The sequence below is a fragment of the Azolla caroliniana genome, unplaced genomic scaffold (genome assembly GCF_043228905.1).
Source record: "Azolla caroliniana isolate FFs.n. ecotype wild unplaced genomic scaffold, voAzoCaro1.0.p SCAF_1, whole genome shotgun sequence".
Taxonomy (NCBI): Eukaryota; Viridiplantae; Streptophyta; class Polypodiopsida; order Salviniales; family Salviniaceae; genus Azolla; species Azolla caroliniana.
In genome coordinates this window covers 8,146,962-8,165,475 of record NW_028230436.1, presented here as the reverse complement: position 1 = coordinate 8,165,475, position 18,514 = coordinate 8,146,962, and the positions used below count along the sequence as shown (strand labels likewise).

The following is an 18,514-nucleotide window of genomic DNA, read 5'->3' as shown; positions in this document are numbered from 1 at the left end:
GTCTTTTTGGAAAAAAAAAAAAAAACTTTATGTTGACATACATGCTGTGTGCTCTTCCATCAACATGCAGAAGGGTGTGGATACCTATTAGTTCACAATGAAAATGACTCATCCAACTCAACTTGTTGCAAATTTACCATGGCCACCATAACTCAATAACATATACCATTTAAAACTCCTTCTAGGTGATAATGTGGCTACTAAAATATATAGACTATAGACAATGCTCTTATTTTGTCAAGGCCGGATACAATATTGTTCCATCTCCTTTTTGTTATGTTGGAAGGCATTCCGTAAACTTGTAGAGAGGGAGGGCGTTCCTCAAGGTTGCACCTTGTATTGTAACATATAGTGTCAATGGTTTTTTCCTACATGGCTCTCACCAATCCTTTACTACTACTTAACAAAAGAGTGGTTTACAATTGCTATTACTTTATTATCTCATAATTAAATCAGACAATCAAGAAATAGCAACCATTAGTAAAATTAGTACCAAGTTTTTTTTAAAAACAAAAAAAACAAAAATGGAAACACATTGACTTTGTTATCAAATATGACCAATAAGAGATAATTGTGATGATATTTGGGCATTCATGAGAAGATAGACATAAGGAACACAGTTTCCTAAGATGGCAAAAGGCACCCATACATGATTCATGTAGATAAGACATATATGTACCAAAGAGGCATAACATTGTGTTGTCATTTGAGCATTCATGAGAAGATAGACATAAGGAACACAATTTCCTAAGATGACAAAAAGCATGTACCCATGCATGATTCATGTAGATAAGACAAATATGTACCAACGAAGTATAACATTGTGTCATCTAAGTCTAACAAATGGCAAGAATTGATTTTTCATTTATTTACAATAATAAAACACTAAACTAAGAAACAGAGGATGTAAGACACATGCACTATGCTCTTCTTTGATACAATGAGCATGCAATAATTTGTATAATGTTATAAATACATCAAGCATAATTCAATCATAATGCTCACATGGTCTACAAACCAACAAATCAAGCAGACCTCATATCCATGATATTGTGCTCTATTCCCGTAGTACTAATGATCAATGCTAAACCAAAACATGGAACAGAACTGAGCACTATTTTATCATTAATTTCTATAGGTTCTATGGCAAGCTCAAATCACAAACACCTCTCAACCAAAGAACTTCCTAAGGTGTGGTAAAAGAGGATTTCTGTATCATGAGAAAATCCAATCCTAGCCTAGTTACGTATAGGATGTATGTACATACGTACATTTTAACAATCTAAAATTTTCACGACTGTTTTCATACAAGCAATGGATGGATTTATCATTGAAAGACATGCTTAGTCCTGTAAGAGTTGTGAAACTTTCACAAGAGATGAAACTATATGTGGGGTAGACGTTGCACATAGAGTAGAACTTTGGTCTCTAGAAGGTTTTGCTGAAGTGCAAATATAAATTCTACTTCGGCTTTGAGGTTGAGCCAATTTGTCTAATAACAAAAAATACTCTTGAGGTGCCTCAAACAAGTACTCCCAAGGGGTTGATTATGCTGTTGTGGGGCAATATGGGGCAAGACGTAGTTAATCTCTTTTGATCTCATATATTTGATGATAAAAATATGACAAGATTAATTGATCTAACAAATTGAGAACAAAGGAGATCCGATCTATTAATGAGTTGAAAGCTTTAATAAGAGTTCCAAAGAGCAAAGATTTGTGATTAATGAGTTGAAAGCAATCATTTGTCATTCATGGTCGATGCTCATGCCCTCATCCATGATCAACGGAGTTACTGAAAACCTTTCACAGTAAGTTGGTTAACGACGTCAAACGTAGGAGCTATATCCACAGGTACCTGCATAGCCAATAAACATGAACAGTAAACCAAGGAAAAGGATACCACATTACTATGATGAGTATATATAAACGCCAAGCTATTGTTCATATCGCCAAGGACATCATCTACCCCCTCACTATAATGATAGAGATGAGCCAATGGCAACCATTTCAGGTTAGGCACAATAGAGGAGGTTCCGAAAGAGATGGTCTGATGACTTCTCACCACATTGATGAAAAAGGGAAGAGAGTATTTGTTTTAACTCGCAAAATAGGATGAGAATGAGCATCATATAAATATATCTGCTGACAGGCTAAGAAATCTTAGAGCGCACATTATAGTCCTCTATATCTTATTGAGAAACGACATGCTCATGCAAATAGAGATTAAGCATTATTTCAACAACAAGAAGAACTAATCTCCTCACCGCAACATTTTCTAAAAAATCCAATGCTCTTTGTAAAGCTGGTGTAATGGTTGCATATGCATCAAGAATTCCCCTGGCACCTTCTTTATCTCCCTTAGCTTCGATAGTCAGAATCTCATTAGAAAGACTTTCAACAGCATGCCTTACCTAGTATTAATAATGAAAAAGTTGTGGTCATTCCAATCCTTAAACCAACAGATCCATAATTTCTATCAGCGTTTCTTTCAGTTACCTTAGAAAAGTCAACAGAAAATCTACCATTTGGATGCATTACAAATCCCCCTTTCTCATGTATCCAGTTGAACTGCAATGCTTGACCCCTACTGCAGAGGAGCATTAATGCACGTGAATTTTGTCAAAATCTAGCATCTGGCAAGAGCTATTCATAAATGATCAGATTTGGTAACTTCTAGAATTACCCATGAGCTTCATGTAGGCCAAAGCGTATGGAACGAAAACACCCAGCTAGAAATGAAACATACATACACTCCTCTAACTGTTTGGGAAGTAAATTCTGACACATGAAAAAATGAAACAATTATGAACATAAATACGAAGCTGATTACTTCCATAAAGAATATAGCTTGCATCCAAATGTCCTTTGACCTTGTCAAGGAGATAGTGAAGAGACCAAAGACCCACAATATCAGCTTTTGCCTCCTCTATAGATGAATAAAGCTCCTGAAGTTCCTGTTCATTTGGCCCATGCACAACTAAAGATTAGCTTCACGGATGACAGCTTGAATGAAACCATTTAGTTAGTGCAGTATTAAGTACATAATGCTTTGGCTGAGAATGTAGATGAATGAACATACAAGCCGAACTGTTGTCTGTTTGCCATCTGGAAGTGTAATGGAATGTGGCCCAATCCCATGACAACATTCATGACAAATTATGTGAGTGAAGTACGAATTGAAATCAACATTTCCTTGCTGTGACTCTAAAATGCAAACTTCAGCGATTGGTAGTAATATATTGTCAAATCTACAACAATGACAATAGCAGATTAATCAACAGATCAATGAGAAAACAAAAATGTCACTACATACTTTTAAAATCACTTACTTTGCTTGTGATACGTTTTTCATCATCACCATAGCACTCCCATGTTTCTTAATGACTCTTTCATCATTTGGAAGATTGAATGCTATTGTTTGAGGTCCCTTAACATCCTATTTTGGAAAGTAAATGCAATCAAGATGATGTGCAAATTCTCTTTATTTACTTTTAATTAGCTCAGGAAGCATAATTGATTAGCAAAATGAACTCACTCCAGCATTAAAGAGAAGCTGCATGACACGTATGGGAGATGCCTTTACATCCTTGGATTTATACTTGTCATCTAAAGGAAGATTATCTTCCAATTCCTAAAAAATCTCTTTATTAGTTCTGACCATTGTCACGTGAATCTAAGATATTACAACCAAATTGATACCTGGAGATAGTTACTAAAAAGCTTCACTTGCGAAGTGGCAACATCATCACGTATCCCAATGTAAGCCTCAAATGTGGCCTGATCATTAACATGAAAAGTTTTTTATGATCATTAACATGAAAAGTTTTTTATGATCATTAACATGTAAAATGGGCATGATGTCAAATTGCAGAAACTGAATACAATCGCACTATTTTCATTTTGGAAATGCTGGACAGAAGACAGCATCAATCAATTCATAGAGAACATAAAATCATCAGTTCTTTTAAGACATTAAGGACAGCCATTAGGAGGTGAAGACATAGCCCAATATTACACAAGACTGATTATTATATTAGTTTAATAGAATTTGTGCAATAGACAGTGAGTGAGTGGGTTTACCGCTCATAATTTAATGTATTACAATGTTGAATTAGTGATGAGAATTGGGTTTCTGATCGTGATATGGAGATAAATGGAGGGTTTTTCCTATTGTTCACAGTTTGACAGAAACCTCCATTGGTTTAGTTTACCTAAGGAGATGAATAAGTGAGCCCTCTAGAGGGAAGTCAGATTATTGGTAAGCAGCCCTTGTGAAAACCCTAGATAATGCAGATACAAAGTATGATCACATAATAGGTAAGCAGCTTCATCATCTTGCAGGCATTTTGCCAATTATGCAATGGATCAACATCTTCAGAATTGATGCGCAACGCCAATGTGAGAGCAACATCGATAGCATTCACTATGAACACAATCATCATTATTATAATGGTATTTCAAATCCAAGAGACAATGTATCAAACAATAGTAAAAGCCTCCAAGATTTGTGCAATCGTATTACCCACCAAAACTATATTATTAACATCAAGTGCCACAATCACATCTTAAATATACACTTCCACATGCATAGGTGCTTGCTCAAACCATACAAGCATGCCATGTCTCCATCAATCAATACGCATGTAACTACCATTTGAGAAAAATTGTTTTTATATATAATCTTTATAAACAAATCGAAGAATAATGAATTCCATGAACTTGGTGTAGTATATTTTCAACTTGATGGCTTACTTTTTACTCCAAATGCCGTATAACAGCATAAATATACAGAATACTTCCTATGAACTATTATTAGAATACAGTAAGCGTGTCGTAAAAAAATGTACCTTATAACCAAACAAACCATCTTCGTATGTTTCATATGGTCCAATTGTCACATCAATAGGAGAATCCTAGAAAGAAAATGGAAAAACTTTAAATAGCATCCTACAATAATAACATTGGGAATGGCGTCGTTGCAACACAAAAACTGCTGCAGAAAACAGAAGATTAGAATGCTAATCAGCATTCATATAGCATTTCACGGAAGTTGGACATGTGGCATGTGGGTTAACACATTTTGTCAGAAAATGAAGCTTAAAATAACTTCATTTCCAGTAACATGTCTGTTCCTAATCCTACCCTTTCAAACATGGCTAGTTGTTTACCCACCTTGTACACTAGGACTTTCAATACCTTTCCTTATGAATGGCTGACAAATTTTCAATTAGTACTCTCTCACATTTGACCTTTGGCTGATGTTGGTTGTCTGGACGTTCAATTATATAAAACATTAGTGTGTACATCAAGAATATAAATGGAAAAGGGAAAAGGGAATTTTTGGTATTAGTAATTTTAGCTTCTGATGGATACATAAAGGCCCAATATTAAAATAGATAATTGTTTAGAGCTCATTAAGATCTACGTAGAAGTAGGAGGGGAATGAGGGCACAGGAAAGGTGATGGAGGAACGATGTCTCCTCCATCACCTCTCACAAATATAAACACCTTCTAACACCCCAAGAAGGGATAATTAAGAGAGAATTATTAATTTACTTTGGTTTCTATATTCAGTATTTTCTCTCTCCCCTGTGTATTAATTAAAGGATTAATTACTTAAGACATGAAACGACATGAAACGTGTTCTTCACTACATAGCTCGAGGCATTGTTCTTGCTGCTACTGCTGACAAAGTTACCTACTGGCACTGTGTATCAATCATATTTGTTCATAGTCTAGGACTTCGAAAATATTGAGTTTGCATTGACAAGCATTTTGAAACTGCAGCACTAGAAACAGGCTTGTCAACAGTTTTATTCATTATCATTCTTAATCCATGGATTTCAGGTTGTATTACACAAATAACTGGTGCAATGTGGAAAAAATCAAGAGAAAGGATAGCAAAGCATTTATTTTAATCAAAGATTTACATATACCAGCTGTATCCAAGAAACATCTGAATCATAATAGTCGTTAGAAATAAACGCATCAGCCTTCGCTTCCAACAGGCATTTCAAACTGCTTTATGGGATGGTTCATTTTACACAAAATGAATCTTAGATATCATCCATCAAATGGAAAGGTATTACAAAAACAAATAGTAACAGGGTAATTATACCTTGGCGTATCTGCAGACCGCCCAGCTGCATGCAAAAGCTCTGCTGCTTCAGTAAGATATGCATCATACTCCTCTGAGTATGGTATTACATGCAAACCACCACTAGATTTGCTGGAATCAAATAAACTGTTAACTGCATTTCCAATTACTTGTTCATGCCGTCTAATAACTGTGAAAAAACCTTTGGCAACATCTTGATTTTCTGCATTTTGTTCACACCATATTTTGAATTCCTATAAGGAATTACACATTTGGCTCATTATTCGCAATAACGAAAAACTTAAGTTTTCAACAAGTGCATTCATCCCCTAATCTACATTCTAAATGCAATGGTTACTTTGCACATTCAAATACTGCTATTATCTTTGCTTTGAAAAGGCAATTACCCCTTGATCCATATCAGCAGGATAAAAATTAGCACCAGCTGGCTTCAATGAAGGAAATGCAGCTCTATAATGTAAACCCTTCCATCCAGGCAAACCTTTTAAAGCACCATATGCTTCACAAACAGCAGAATCTGCTGTTGTTAAGAAAGCTTCATTATTATCAAGGCATGACCTGCAATTTCAGGCACAAAAATTAAGTCCAGAAGCATTTTACTTCTAAGTATAAACATATACAGCTAAATATCTTGGGATCATATTAGTTTGGCGCCATAATAATTCTGGAATAAAACTTTGTAAGTCAATGACTTTGACACCATATATAATTTACCTACTAAATCTAGACTTTCTTCTTTGCCTAAGTCACGTTCTTCTACTGCTATAGCCTACAAGGATACAAGAACCTGATTTTATGAAGATATTCCTAAGTTGACTAATGGTATTATTGTTTTGAAAGCGTTGAGCAAAAATATATCCTGGACATGAGAGGAAAGGATATGGTGTTGATGCAGGTTCAGTTTTTCTTTTTCAGATTTTTAATCATCCAGGGTGCTCGATTGAAAGTGTCCATATATGCAAGAATGTATACAGAAAATGAAAGAGTTAAGTGCACATTCCTCCCAGCTTCAGACTTTTATCTCTCGTTCTGACCGACTTTGACCTTCTTTCAAACTCACCAACCATCCTTGCTTCCGTTCCACACCACTCTCTCCTTCCTCTCCCATCAATCTCTTGGGCCTATCTCCCAGAGACAATGTAATTCATCACCAAGGATAAAACTTGCAGATGACAAGATATAAGACAGCAAGATTGAAGCATAGAGAATTGCGAAGCCAGAGCTACAAATTGAGGGTTACATTAACCTGATTTTTACAGGAGAAAGGAAAATGCCTCAATTAGTTATCCCACAAGCTGGCCTATATTAACCTTTAAGAAACCTAGTGCAAGATGCATGTTCTGTCTCATAAATTGAGGGTTACATTAACCTGATCACTGTGGATACTGAGCATGAAAGTAAGAGGTCAAGGAGATCTAGCAATGTTCAAAAAGAATTACAATCCATAATCACTATTTGCACTAGAGACATACATACACGTGAGAAAAGATTCACGTAGCAGAGATGCCTTCCACACAAACTTTTGAACAATCTAGAAGAGATCTAAGTTTGAGTACCACTGCAGCCGCATTAATATGAAATACTGGGAGAATGCCCAATTTCACATCCACACACCCATGCTGAAGAGAATGAGATAGGCCATGATGGTTTCCATGCTCAGACATCGAAAATAGAAACCAGGGCTGGGCTGAGCATTTAGCTGCCTCAACATACCAGAAATAGAAGAACATGTCACTTTGGAGTGCATCGCATATGAAGGTTTTGAGCATGGTTTTCAGGATTTTTGTAAGGCCTCTATAACTATGTAATGAGGACAGAACAATTGACAAAGGCACTAGGGATGCTCTTTGGTCATCTACTCAGCTAGAGAACCAAACTCATGGCGTCCATTGTGGATAATATGAATCAAGGGACCAGAATAATGTTGAATTCAAAACTCAGAATAGCCTGCCATAGTAAAGACACTAGAACTATATTAATGCTACATTATATATTTGATGAAGGAGCTTAGATTGATATTAAAACTCAAGGTACTAGGCATGAGTGGAGACTGAGGACCGACAAACACTCACGGTCTTGAATCAAGTTCCCCAACCATTTTGAAATTTTGAAATCCAAGCGCTTCAGCATTATTCAAGCGTTATCAAGAACTGTGTGCAGGGTTTACAATTAGCAGATGAATTACCTTTCATAAGTAATTCTAAACAGAGATTATACTAATTAGACATACAATAATTCATGCATATACTTTATTCACTCTATGTTTTTTAACCTGTCGAAGTATCCTTTGTAATCTATATGTAGATGTAAAGCACCCATAAACCTACCTATTTTCATTGAGATGAACATATATTGGATATATCATAAATACCATGGACTCTTATTAATTAAGTAGTATGCATATTGGAGTTTCGCAAGGTCAGATTTTTCTTGATGCTCTTCTAACCAGCTTTTCAACAAAGGGTTTGTCGGCCACACCTGAAAGCAGCATAGTTGCTCTCTCTCTCTCTCTCTCTCTCTCTCTCTCTCTCTCAATATTTACTTTTATATTTACTATGTAATATTTATTTTATTTTGATTTGTTCTCAAAGACAAGACAACACTTAAGATGTAATCTCTTATTTGGTCTTATAGGCTATTTTGGCCTCTTAAAAGACGTTAATATATCTTTCTTTCTTTCTTTCTTTCTTTCTTTCTTTCTCTCTAAGACACAAAGAACAATCACAACTTTCTTTAGCCCCATCACTCCTACTAATCCTACAAGTCCATCACGGGATACACAAATGGGCTCCAGACCAGGACATAACAAAGGGGTTACAATTGATCGGGCAATAGCAATTTGCCATGCACGTAGGCCCCGCCCCCATGGACCACGACCTCGACACCCTTGTCATCGACAAATAAAAGCCATTATCTTCCGCCATCGTAGGTGCTTCCCTCGCTTCGGAGACATTTCCATTTTGGATCAACCTATGCTAGAGATCTTTCGAAGACAAAAGCTACAATATACCTAACTTGAGAATCTCACATTGGCCAAAAACCAGATTCCCTCGTTTCTTCTCTTTTCATCTTATTTACTTTTATATTTACTGTGTAGTATTTATTTTATTTTGATTTGTTCTCAAAGACGAGACAACACTCAAGATGTAATCTCTTATTTGGTCTTATAGGCCATTTTGGCCTCTTAAAAGACGTTAATATATCTTTCTTCTCTCTCTCTCTCTCTCTCTCTCTCTCTCTCTCTCTCTCTCTCTCTCTCTTCTCTCTCTCTCTCTCTCTCTATGACACTTTTTACACACATCAGAGGATGGAATCATCATCAGGCCCTATTTACAGATATACATCTATCCTATATGCTGCGCTCTGTGTGTGTGTGTGTGTGTGTGTGTGTGTCCATAGACAAATTCATGAAGATTTGTTGCACTCCCAAATATAAGCAAGTGTACATTCAACATGGCACTAACCTGCTCTAGAAATAGTTTATCAAGAATTTGAGCTGCTTGTATTGTAAGCGACAGGGCTTGGAGGTCTCCATTGCTTAATGTTGATAACTGCATAGCAATGTAAATGGTTCTAAGATTATTAAAACAAATTGTATGAAACGTATTGAACTTTTATTTTCAATGCCAACAAAATAAGAGAAACTATTTTGTTCGCAGAACTCAATGAAGACTTGTTGAACGTTTGTCAATTCTATAAATGTTGAAAGCATAGTATGCCCTTATAACAGCGGATATTTCAGGATTAACTCAGTGTGTATGCATGTGTGTCCAAGTGAGTGAGTGGGAAACGAAACAGACAAAAAGGACAGAGAGATGGAAAATGCAGATGGATGTATAATAAAAGACATTTTAAAAATTATGAACCACATGAGGACTAAGATCAAGTTCTTTTCCGTTCACTTTTATTTCATTTAACATGTTTGCTCCGAGCTTGTAAAAGACTTTCCTCGAACATGGTATGTAGCAAGGATTAGGTGCCACAGCAACCCTACTCACATCAGCTAAAGTATATATACCAATATTTAATAAGAACAACTACATGAACTACCTTATTGAAATTTCTACACAATGCATTAAATTCAAACAATATACCTCTGCTGTCAAAACAACATGAGCATAACGATCCAACTGCTTTTCAATGGACAAACGTTGTTGGAGAGGATCCAAACCATATCTAAATGTTAAGATCAAGGAAAAAGTGAAATTAATGTTTTTATGACTGTTTACCAAACATAATGTGCAAATTAATAACTAAGGTGGTAAAAATATTTGAAAAACATGACGTGCTACTATCCTTCAGTTTTTGAAAAACAAAACACAACTGATATCAAGAATCTTACGGTATATCCTTTCTCTATGGAAACAATTAATGAGCATAAGCTCCACAATATTCAAGCTATGGAAACAATTAATGAGCATAAGCTCCACAATATTCAAGCTATGGAAACAATTAACGGCAGAAGGCCACTCATCAAGATTATTGTGTCTCAACATACAGCCAGCACATTCAATCATAGGTTATGATTTTGAGAATCGCATTAATATATGTGTAGATAAGCTCTCAGAATATTCAACTCATTGGCTAAGAGCATTAGTCTTATAATGTTCTTCATTTCACATATTTAATTTATAATCTAATGTTTCAGGTTGGGTTATAAATTTAGAAGTTACCTTTGCCGAATTGTTGAAAAAAGCTTGCTGTAATCTCCATCAACTTCGTGAGGGACATACTCAGGATCCTTTTTTCTAAGAAGGTTTTCATACTCTTCCCATCCAATGTATTTCACCATTGATACTTCTGATTCCTATCCATGAGATTACCAATATAATATGAGATAAAGTACAAACAACATCTCACTGCCAAAGTCTTGAGCCTTGGATGTATTTACTTCAGGGTGAGAAGTTACAATAGAATAAATTCACAAATGTACCAATACAATTTGGCTACAAAAATAGAATAAGACAGAAGCCATTTTAGTATTCTTTTTCTTTTTGCACAAAACGGGGATTATATTAACTGTACATGAAGTACAAAATCTAAAAGCCTGAAAATTATAGTTATTGCAAAAGCCTACAAAAAACAACACAGGCAGCTTGGTCACACAGTTCCAAAAAAGGTACATCCGTAAGAAAACACAATTGGCAGATGGTGATGGACAGCTTAAGGAGTCATCAGAACTGCATCAAAGAGAAAACTTTCAGAACATGGAGACTTCTCATTTTGGGTCTACACTACCCTAACTGCGAACCAAAATTCTAATGCTAAGAGCCACATTTTTTATGCGAACACGAAACATATTGAGATAAAGTACCATTATGCTTGTGAGCAAACTTTTACTTAAGATCTAAAGTTGGAGTATTCTCCAAGTACAGATTAAGTTGCAAACATCCTTATAAAGGTGATTGCTGCATAATATTTTATTCTCCAAGCGCTGCAATTTAGTCATTTGCTCAGCATCCGATGTTCAGTTGGGGGGTATCACAACTGTTCATACACCCTGAAGTATAAGAGGGAAGCTCATGTCCTCTTCACATCAACTAGAGTTTGAGACATGCAACGCTGTGGGTGGAACAAACCTGCCAATTCTGCCATCAAGATATGGAAACATAGCAACACTATGTTTGCCATTTTATTGTTTTGATTAAAATTAGTGAGAGATACCACTGCCCCTTTGAGGAAACCTCTGGCCCACTCCACAAGGTAATGAAATATGATGGCCAATGATACTTGGAGCTGTTCTTGCTAGAAATCAAGGGGGCCTTCCTCCGTGCTAAAGGTCAATCAAGGGCTACGCAAGTTATGATACAGTTACATATCATACAAAACTCAAGTTGTCTGTGCCGCATTGCCTTGATGAAAATATCCATCGTCTGGCGATCAGATCAGATATGTTGGTGATTCACAAATCATGCTGCAATTCTCTCCCAAATGTAGTGATAATTCACCTTCATGTGATTAATCCAAGCAGGGAACAGTGAGTTTCTCGCCAACTGTATGCTTTTCAGGTTGTTGCAAAGGATCCGGACCGTTGATTGAATGTTAATGTCTTTCAGGATCCACTAAAACCAGGCAGCTTCATATGTGGAAACTTCCACGCCTCTATGCTTAACAACACCACAGTAGGTTGCTTCTTGCTACTCCAGAAGATGGCATTGCTTCTCAATGAGAATGCAAAACCTGATGCTGATTGTCAATTCACCAAATTATAGGCTCAGTCGGCATCCACGAACCTTCAAGCCATATTGGAACTCCTGCTTTGTAGAAGCTACCACGATGCACGGTGCCTATGACATGCCACATCACCTGCTAAGGGCAGTCCAAGTGCACATCATGCGGTTCCCACATGAAATAGCTACATAAAGCAACCACGTAACTTAGTTCAGGGTGGGTGATAGTCAAGCAGATCAAGCTGATATTGTGTGGGGTCACAGATGGCAGTTTTTTTTCAGAAAAAGATACTACATTAGTATTAAGAAATGCTCTAAGGCTGTACATGAAATATGTACATATGGGTAATTACCCTCGTTGTTTGATCAAGGTTAAGTTCTAGATATCGGCTTAAATAAATACTTTGGTGTAGTGTACAACCACTCCACCTTGTGAAAAAACTGCCTATAAAATATTCCTTAGTCCCATATGGATGAAACTCCAATCGTTGCAACACTGCATGTTCTGTATTACCCTTTATGTTATCCAAAGAATCTCTTAGATTATGCACAATTCTGTCCAAGTCCCAGTAATTGTTTGAGAAAGTCTTTCTATCACATTTTGGAATACCTTCAAACACCTCGCCTTCCAAATATACCAAATTGTGATACTACTTACCAATTGCCATATTTCCATTTTACCGGCCGCAATTTGTGGATTTATGGGTTGATTGAGCTTTCTTAAGCAATTCATGTAGCCGTTGACCTCTCGCTAACTGATTCTGAGTAGCCTTATCAAGGTCAGATGCAAATTGTGCAAAAGCCTCCAATTCCAATTTTGGTTTACAGTTGTTTTTTTGCATTAGACCATGTCTCAGAGAAAGAGCATCTGCAACATCCTCCTGCTCATATAAATTGGTTGAACTTGTACAACTACCCATAATACTGCCCCACACTTATACACTGCTCAAGGATATACTGGTATTAATAGTTTCCAGAATACTCTCCATCGAAGACAGTAGAAAAGAGAGCTGATTGGCTGTGAGACAGAAGACTTCAGCACTTTAAAATGATTATCCATTAGCTCTAAAGATAATTTTTCGAGTTCTACATCAGAGGTTGTTTGCTGGATCTTTTAAGTGATTTTTGTTGGCCCTAACCTAAAGTGACTTTACAAGACTTGACACACTTTACAGTTGGACGCACAAACCTCTACACACATGGGAACACAATGCTAACTGGATCAACCAGATGCTGATCACAAGGCTTGTCAGGGTTGGCTCCTTCAGTATATAGACTTTTGGTTCTCAGCCATCCACAATGGCCATGCAATGTTGTCTCACCTGACGTTGAGAATTCCAGAAAAAGCAAATAAATAAAATAAAAATAGTTATCATTAACTAATGTCATAAAAGAACTCAATACCTCTTCATCATTGAAAACTTGAATTTTGGATCTCAATATAAAAACATTTCACTATAGTTAAGCTTTACATTATTGAACAATGGGCCAGTAGTAGGCATTAATATGTCTCCCTAATGGGATGTATCTCACTTCCATTGTGTGTGTTCCCAAAGGAGAACACTAGCCTAATTACAAAAGCTAGTGTACACAATAGAATAGACTATGAAAGGACTAGTATAAATATCATCAATTTTACCTGAAGAGAAAATCCATCAAGAGGGATGGGTTCCAACATTGTCACCAGGTACACATCATTATGTTCATTATTAATGAAAGTTCCATCATTGATAATCCTATAAGAAAGGAAAATTTAACAAAAGAAATCTTCGTTACAATACAAAAAATAAGAATTAAGTATGAAATTGATGAAAGAAACAAAAATCATTCAAGAAAAACATAGCAATGGCATTTTAGATAAAAGTAATAATCAAGAACATTTTAACCCAAATTCAAGATATGATGTTTGCTGGGAACATATATGTGATGATTTTTAAAAAGAAACAACATAGTCAACCATCATTGTGTTCTATTAAGACCACAAGAAGATAATTGAAAATCAAAGTGACTCACCTTTCTTCAAGGTAGACATAGATCAGCTCAAAAGCTTCAAATGGAAGTGTTATCCCAAGTTCTTCTTCCAGTTCTCTCCTACAGAGCAAAACAAAAATTAGCTTTTCATATTTTAAATATAATAGAAAATAAGAGGTCATTCCCTCAAATCCACCAGAACGGAAAGTGAATGTAAATAGAAACGTGTACAATTAAACCAAACCAATGGAAGGAAAAAGGATCATATATCTCCTGCAATCTAGCATTAAGGAAATTGGCAGCTTGTGAACTTTATTTACACTTGGACTAAGCCAGCCAAAAAATAAACAAAAAACCACAAATGCCAAGAAAATGGCTATATAAATCCTATAAAACTTTGATGTGTGTCAGCTTTGACTTGCAGAAGTCTTGTGGTCAGCAAAATAAGCCCTACCCAAACATTGGACAACTATTGTTAGAAGAATGTACATATTACTAGCTGTTTGCAGCAACAAAAAGTTCAAATATAAGTGAATTTAAATAGCAATAACTAATGTCAATATTGAAACGCCAATAATACCTCAATGGAAGTTAAAAGTATAAAGGAAGTAAAAAAAGCAATTAATAATCAATAGCTTTGAGTAGAGAATGGTGTGACACTTCCACCCAGGTGCAATCTTTATATATTGTCGATGCTTTTGTGACTTTGTAGACTTTTTCTTTATTTCTCCAAACTTGGGGGTGTTTGTGGAAATAGGATGAAATTCAGGGAATTTTGGAGTTTTTCATAAAATTATAATCTGATTAACCATATATACCTTGCTGATATAAGAGATGTATCTCCAGCAGAGATGTGCCCAGCACTTGATGTATCCCAGAGACCTGGCCAAGAATCTTTCCTATCTGCACGTTTCTGTAAGACTAGTTCCCCTGTACTCTCGACATAAATCCATACTTGGACTGCTTTATGATAATCACCATCTCTGTGCACGTGCGAGCTGCATGATGATTGAGCATGAGCATACAGGATAAGAGCATCATGACTCCATGAAACACAGTTCATCAAACATAAAAAGGGGAAAGCTTCAATAGAAAATTGTCATAAGTTAATGTGAAAGAGATGTCATTCACAAGCATATGAAATAAATCGTAAGACAAAACTCCCAAATACCCCTTAGTAATTCTTTTGTGCCACAAAGACCTTGAAGTTTTCATTATTTCCCAAAATTCCCTTGGTTAACGTGCTCTCAAGCAATTATAAGGTCAATTCATCACTTTTTTCATTGACAAATAACGGCCATTATCACCCGCCATCACAAATACTTCCCTCACTTTGGAGATCTCTCCGTTTTGGATTAAACTATGCTAGAGATCTTTCGAATAAAAAAATTACAATCCATCTAACATGAGAATCTTACATCCATAGATAATGGGATTTTCAGCCACTTAGTTTTATTTACTTTTGTACTTTTGTACTTAGTTTCATTTACTTTTGTTTGTTATTCTCAAACAAAATATAACATTTTAAGATGTAATACCTTGAGGAATTCAATAGATTTTAAACATCTTCTGTTGAATTTTTCTCATTTTCTAGAATGACAGTGAAATATTCTGTACATCAGAGAACAGTAATACAACTGAAGGGACTTGGCACAAAATTTATACATTTATGTCAGATTTTTCCAATTCATCTATAGAAAGAAATCCTATGAAATAAAATCAGTTGATTGATTCAAGAAAAGAGAAAGAAAGATGCAGAGGAATTTTAACACCTCTAAACGACCATAATGGCTCATGACACCTAACACGGGTTACATTTGTTTATGTTAACTTGTCAATGTGTGTTCACAAAAAATATATATATACTACTCTAGCTTTCGAAAACTAAATGGCTTTGTAATGTAATCATAAATAACCAACAATCCAGTTCTATCATATGTATTGATCCAATATGGAAAGGTCAATGGATAAGGACGGCATATTGGATACTATATGATGATCTTATGGAAATATGCACATCAGATTCATGGTCTCGATTGGCATCAGCAATGAAAATAGCTCTATTTGTCATAATTTTTGTTTGTACATTATGGAAGTAGTACTTCAAGTGGAAAACAATTGTCGAAATTTTCTACCAAAATGGGTCAATAAGTGTCAACTTGCCTCTAAAGAGGTCCCTCTCTATATCCCCTTATCTCTAGAAGGAAGACCATTAAGCATCTTTGATCAGGGTACTTCACCCTATAGAGAGGTCCAAATCCTTTTCCAAAGAGACAATTATAGTATCCTCTAATGTCATGGTAGACTAGGCAATTGCATACATAATGCTCTTCGAATTTAACTTCTTGACTGCAAATTTGGGATATGTGAATTCTCTTGCACTATGTGCATATCCCATCTCTATCTGGATTGATGAGATTATGTCAGGACTTTCTCTATCATTGTGCGATGGCATGTAATGTATGTGTCTCCAAATACTTAACTTGAATAGTGAAACCATCCAGGAAAATATGAAAGAAGAGGTGCTTTTAATTGGCCAATTCTGTGCCGAGTTGAACTTCTGGATTGATCCAGGTTTATTCTTGTTTAATTCAATGATATTTATTTCTCTCTCACTAGACAAGTCCAAAAATGGATAGTCAAGACTATCCACACTGAGATCATAGGAGTGCATCCATAACCATGTCATATGCTTGAAACCAATATTTCATTCGTGAATACCAGCAATTGATTTCCCTGTCTTCTCCTAGTGGTATAGATAAGGCAAGAGTCATGTATTGATAGAGAGAGAGAGAGAGAAAGAAAGAAAGAAAGATATATTAACGTCTTCTAAGAGAGAGAGAGAGAGAGCATATGTACAAACATAAATTGATAGCTTGATTGTTAGATTAATTTTAATATTTCTAAAGATCAAATATGATTCATGAGATTAAAGGGAAGCATTTTCACACAATATGTGTGGCATTGATTAGTAACGCTTGATGTGTAAAAATTTTACCAATGATCATTGTAAACTTGAATGTGATCAACGGGAGATCATTGTAATAGAATGTGACATTCAAACTCGCATTTTTTTAGGAACAAAAATGCATAGTGGACGGGTGTGCTCACTCGTGCCACAATGCATTGTCTTACATAGAAGAGAATGTGAGCTAAGTTACATGAAAGCAATAGTGCATATGGTGGACAACGGAATGGGATGTACAATGAAAGGGTGGGTGCATTTTGGCTGTCCGAGGAAGAAGAAGGTTATGTATTTAACTGCAACATATGCAATATAATGTGTCGAAACATGATCCTCCACATCTCTCTCAAACCGTGATAAATTGGAATTTCAGAAAAGGACTTTGATTGCCAGGGGGGGGGAGATCTTCATTGAGAGAAAGGGAGAGGAATGAAAAAAATCAAATGACATTAAATGAATCGAATGAGTCAGAGAAGGAAGAGAAACAAACAAAGGGAGAGGAAGAAGAAGAAGGATTTTTGGTACCGAGGCTTTGAGAGGCCAGTATGCTGTCCTGACTTCGTGAGAACGTCGAGGAACTCCTCAGAAGAAGAAGATGATGATGATGACGTTTGAACCTCCACCATAGCTTTCTGATTCGGAGCTCCTCCTTTCTTCTTCAAATCACTAAAAATGGAACACTGAAAGCGAAAAGCTCTACTATAACCATTCCATACAATTGTACACAAATTCTGAAATTACCGAAACTACCCCTGGGTTTACCTAAATCTCTAAAATGCCCCTCTACATTCTCGTTATCTTCCCGGGATGCCCTTCATCCTCCTTTGGCGATAATCGATCGATCGGAACATTTGTATAATGAAACTCTCTCTTTAGCATCGAGAATTGCTACTCGTCCCACACAAATGCCACTACGTAAAAATCCTTCACTCTTCTATGTCCCATAATTAGGTTCATATCAGACCTCCAAGGACGATAATAAAATCTAACCATCTATGTTTCAGTGGGTCGACCTGCAACACTTTGGGAAATAATGAAAAGCATGGGAGCATTTCGAGAAGTAAAAACGAAAACCGAGTGGTACTTTAGAGCTTTTCCCTAATTTTATTATGCATCATGTTGCACTTTCTTTAGTTGGTCGGCTCTTTGTGTGAAATCACAAAAATTTGGCCCTTAGCAATTTGGAAACCTTGGAAATTTTTTGAATGCACTTGAAATATCTATTGTTTGCGAGCAACTTCTATCAACCTTGTTTAGTTTCATAGTTAGGTGCATGACTTACATTAGC

The 18,514-nt window shown here is 36.0% G+C and overlaps 1 protein-coding gene across 1 annotated transcript; it reads right to left on the bottom strand.

Annotated features, from left to right (window-relative positions):
* Positions 1-1,651: 1,651 nt before the first annotated feature.
* NUDT3 (nudix hydrolase homolog 3) lies at positions 1,652-17,896 on the bottom strand. Its single transcript, XM_087323365.1, has 21 exons — positions 17,752-17,896; positions 15,080-15,259; positions 14,304-14,381; positions 13,930-14,026; positions 10,794-10,927; positions 10,215-10,296; positions 9,585-9,671; positions 8,492-8,598; positions 6,507-6,678; positions 6,121-6,353; positions 5,939-6,020; positions 4,850-4,915; positions 3,702-3,779; positions 3,538-3,633; positions 3,332-3,438; positions 3,082-3,250; positions 2,873-2,956; positions 2,686-2,780; positions 2,499-2,589; positions 2,267-2,413; positions 1,652-1,857 (listed from the first exon to the last, which is right to left on the bottom strand). The coding sequence occupies exons 1-21, from the start codon at positions 17,850-17,852 to the stop codon at positions 1,792-1,794; spliced, it is 2,352 nt and encodes a 783-aa protein (XP_087179491.1). The 5' UTR covers positions 17,853-17,896; the 3' UTR covers positions 1,652-1,791.
* Positions 17,897-18,514: the final 618 nt, after the last annotated feature.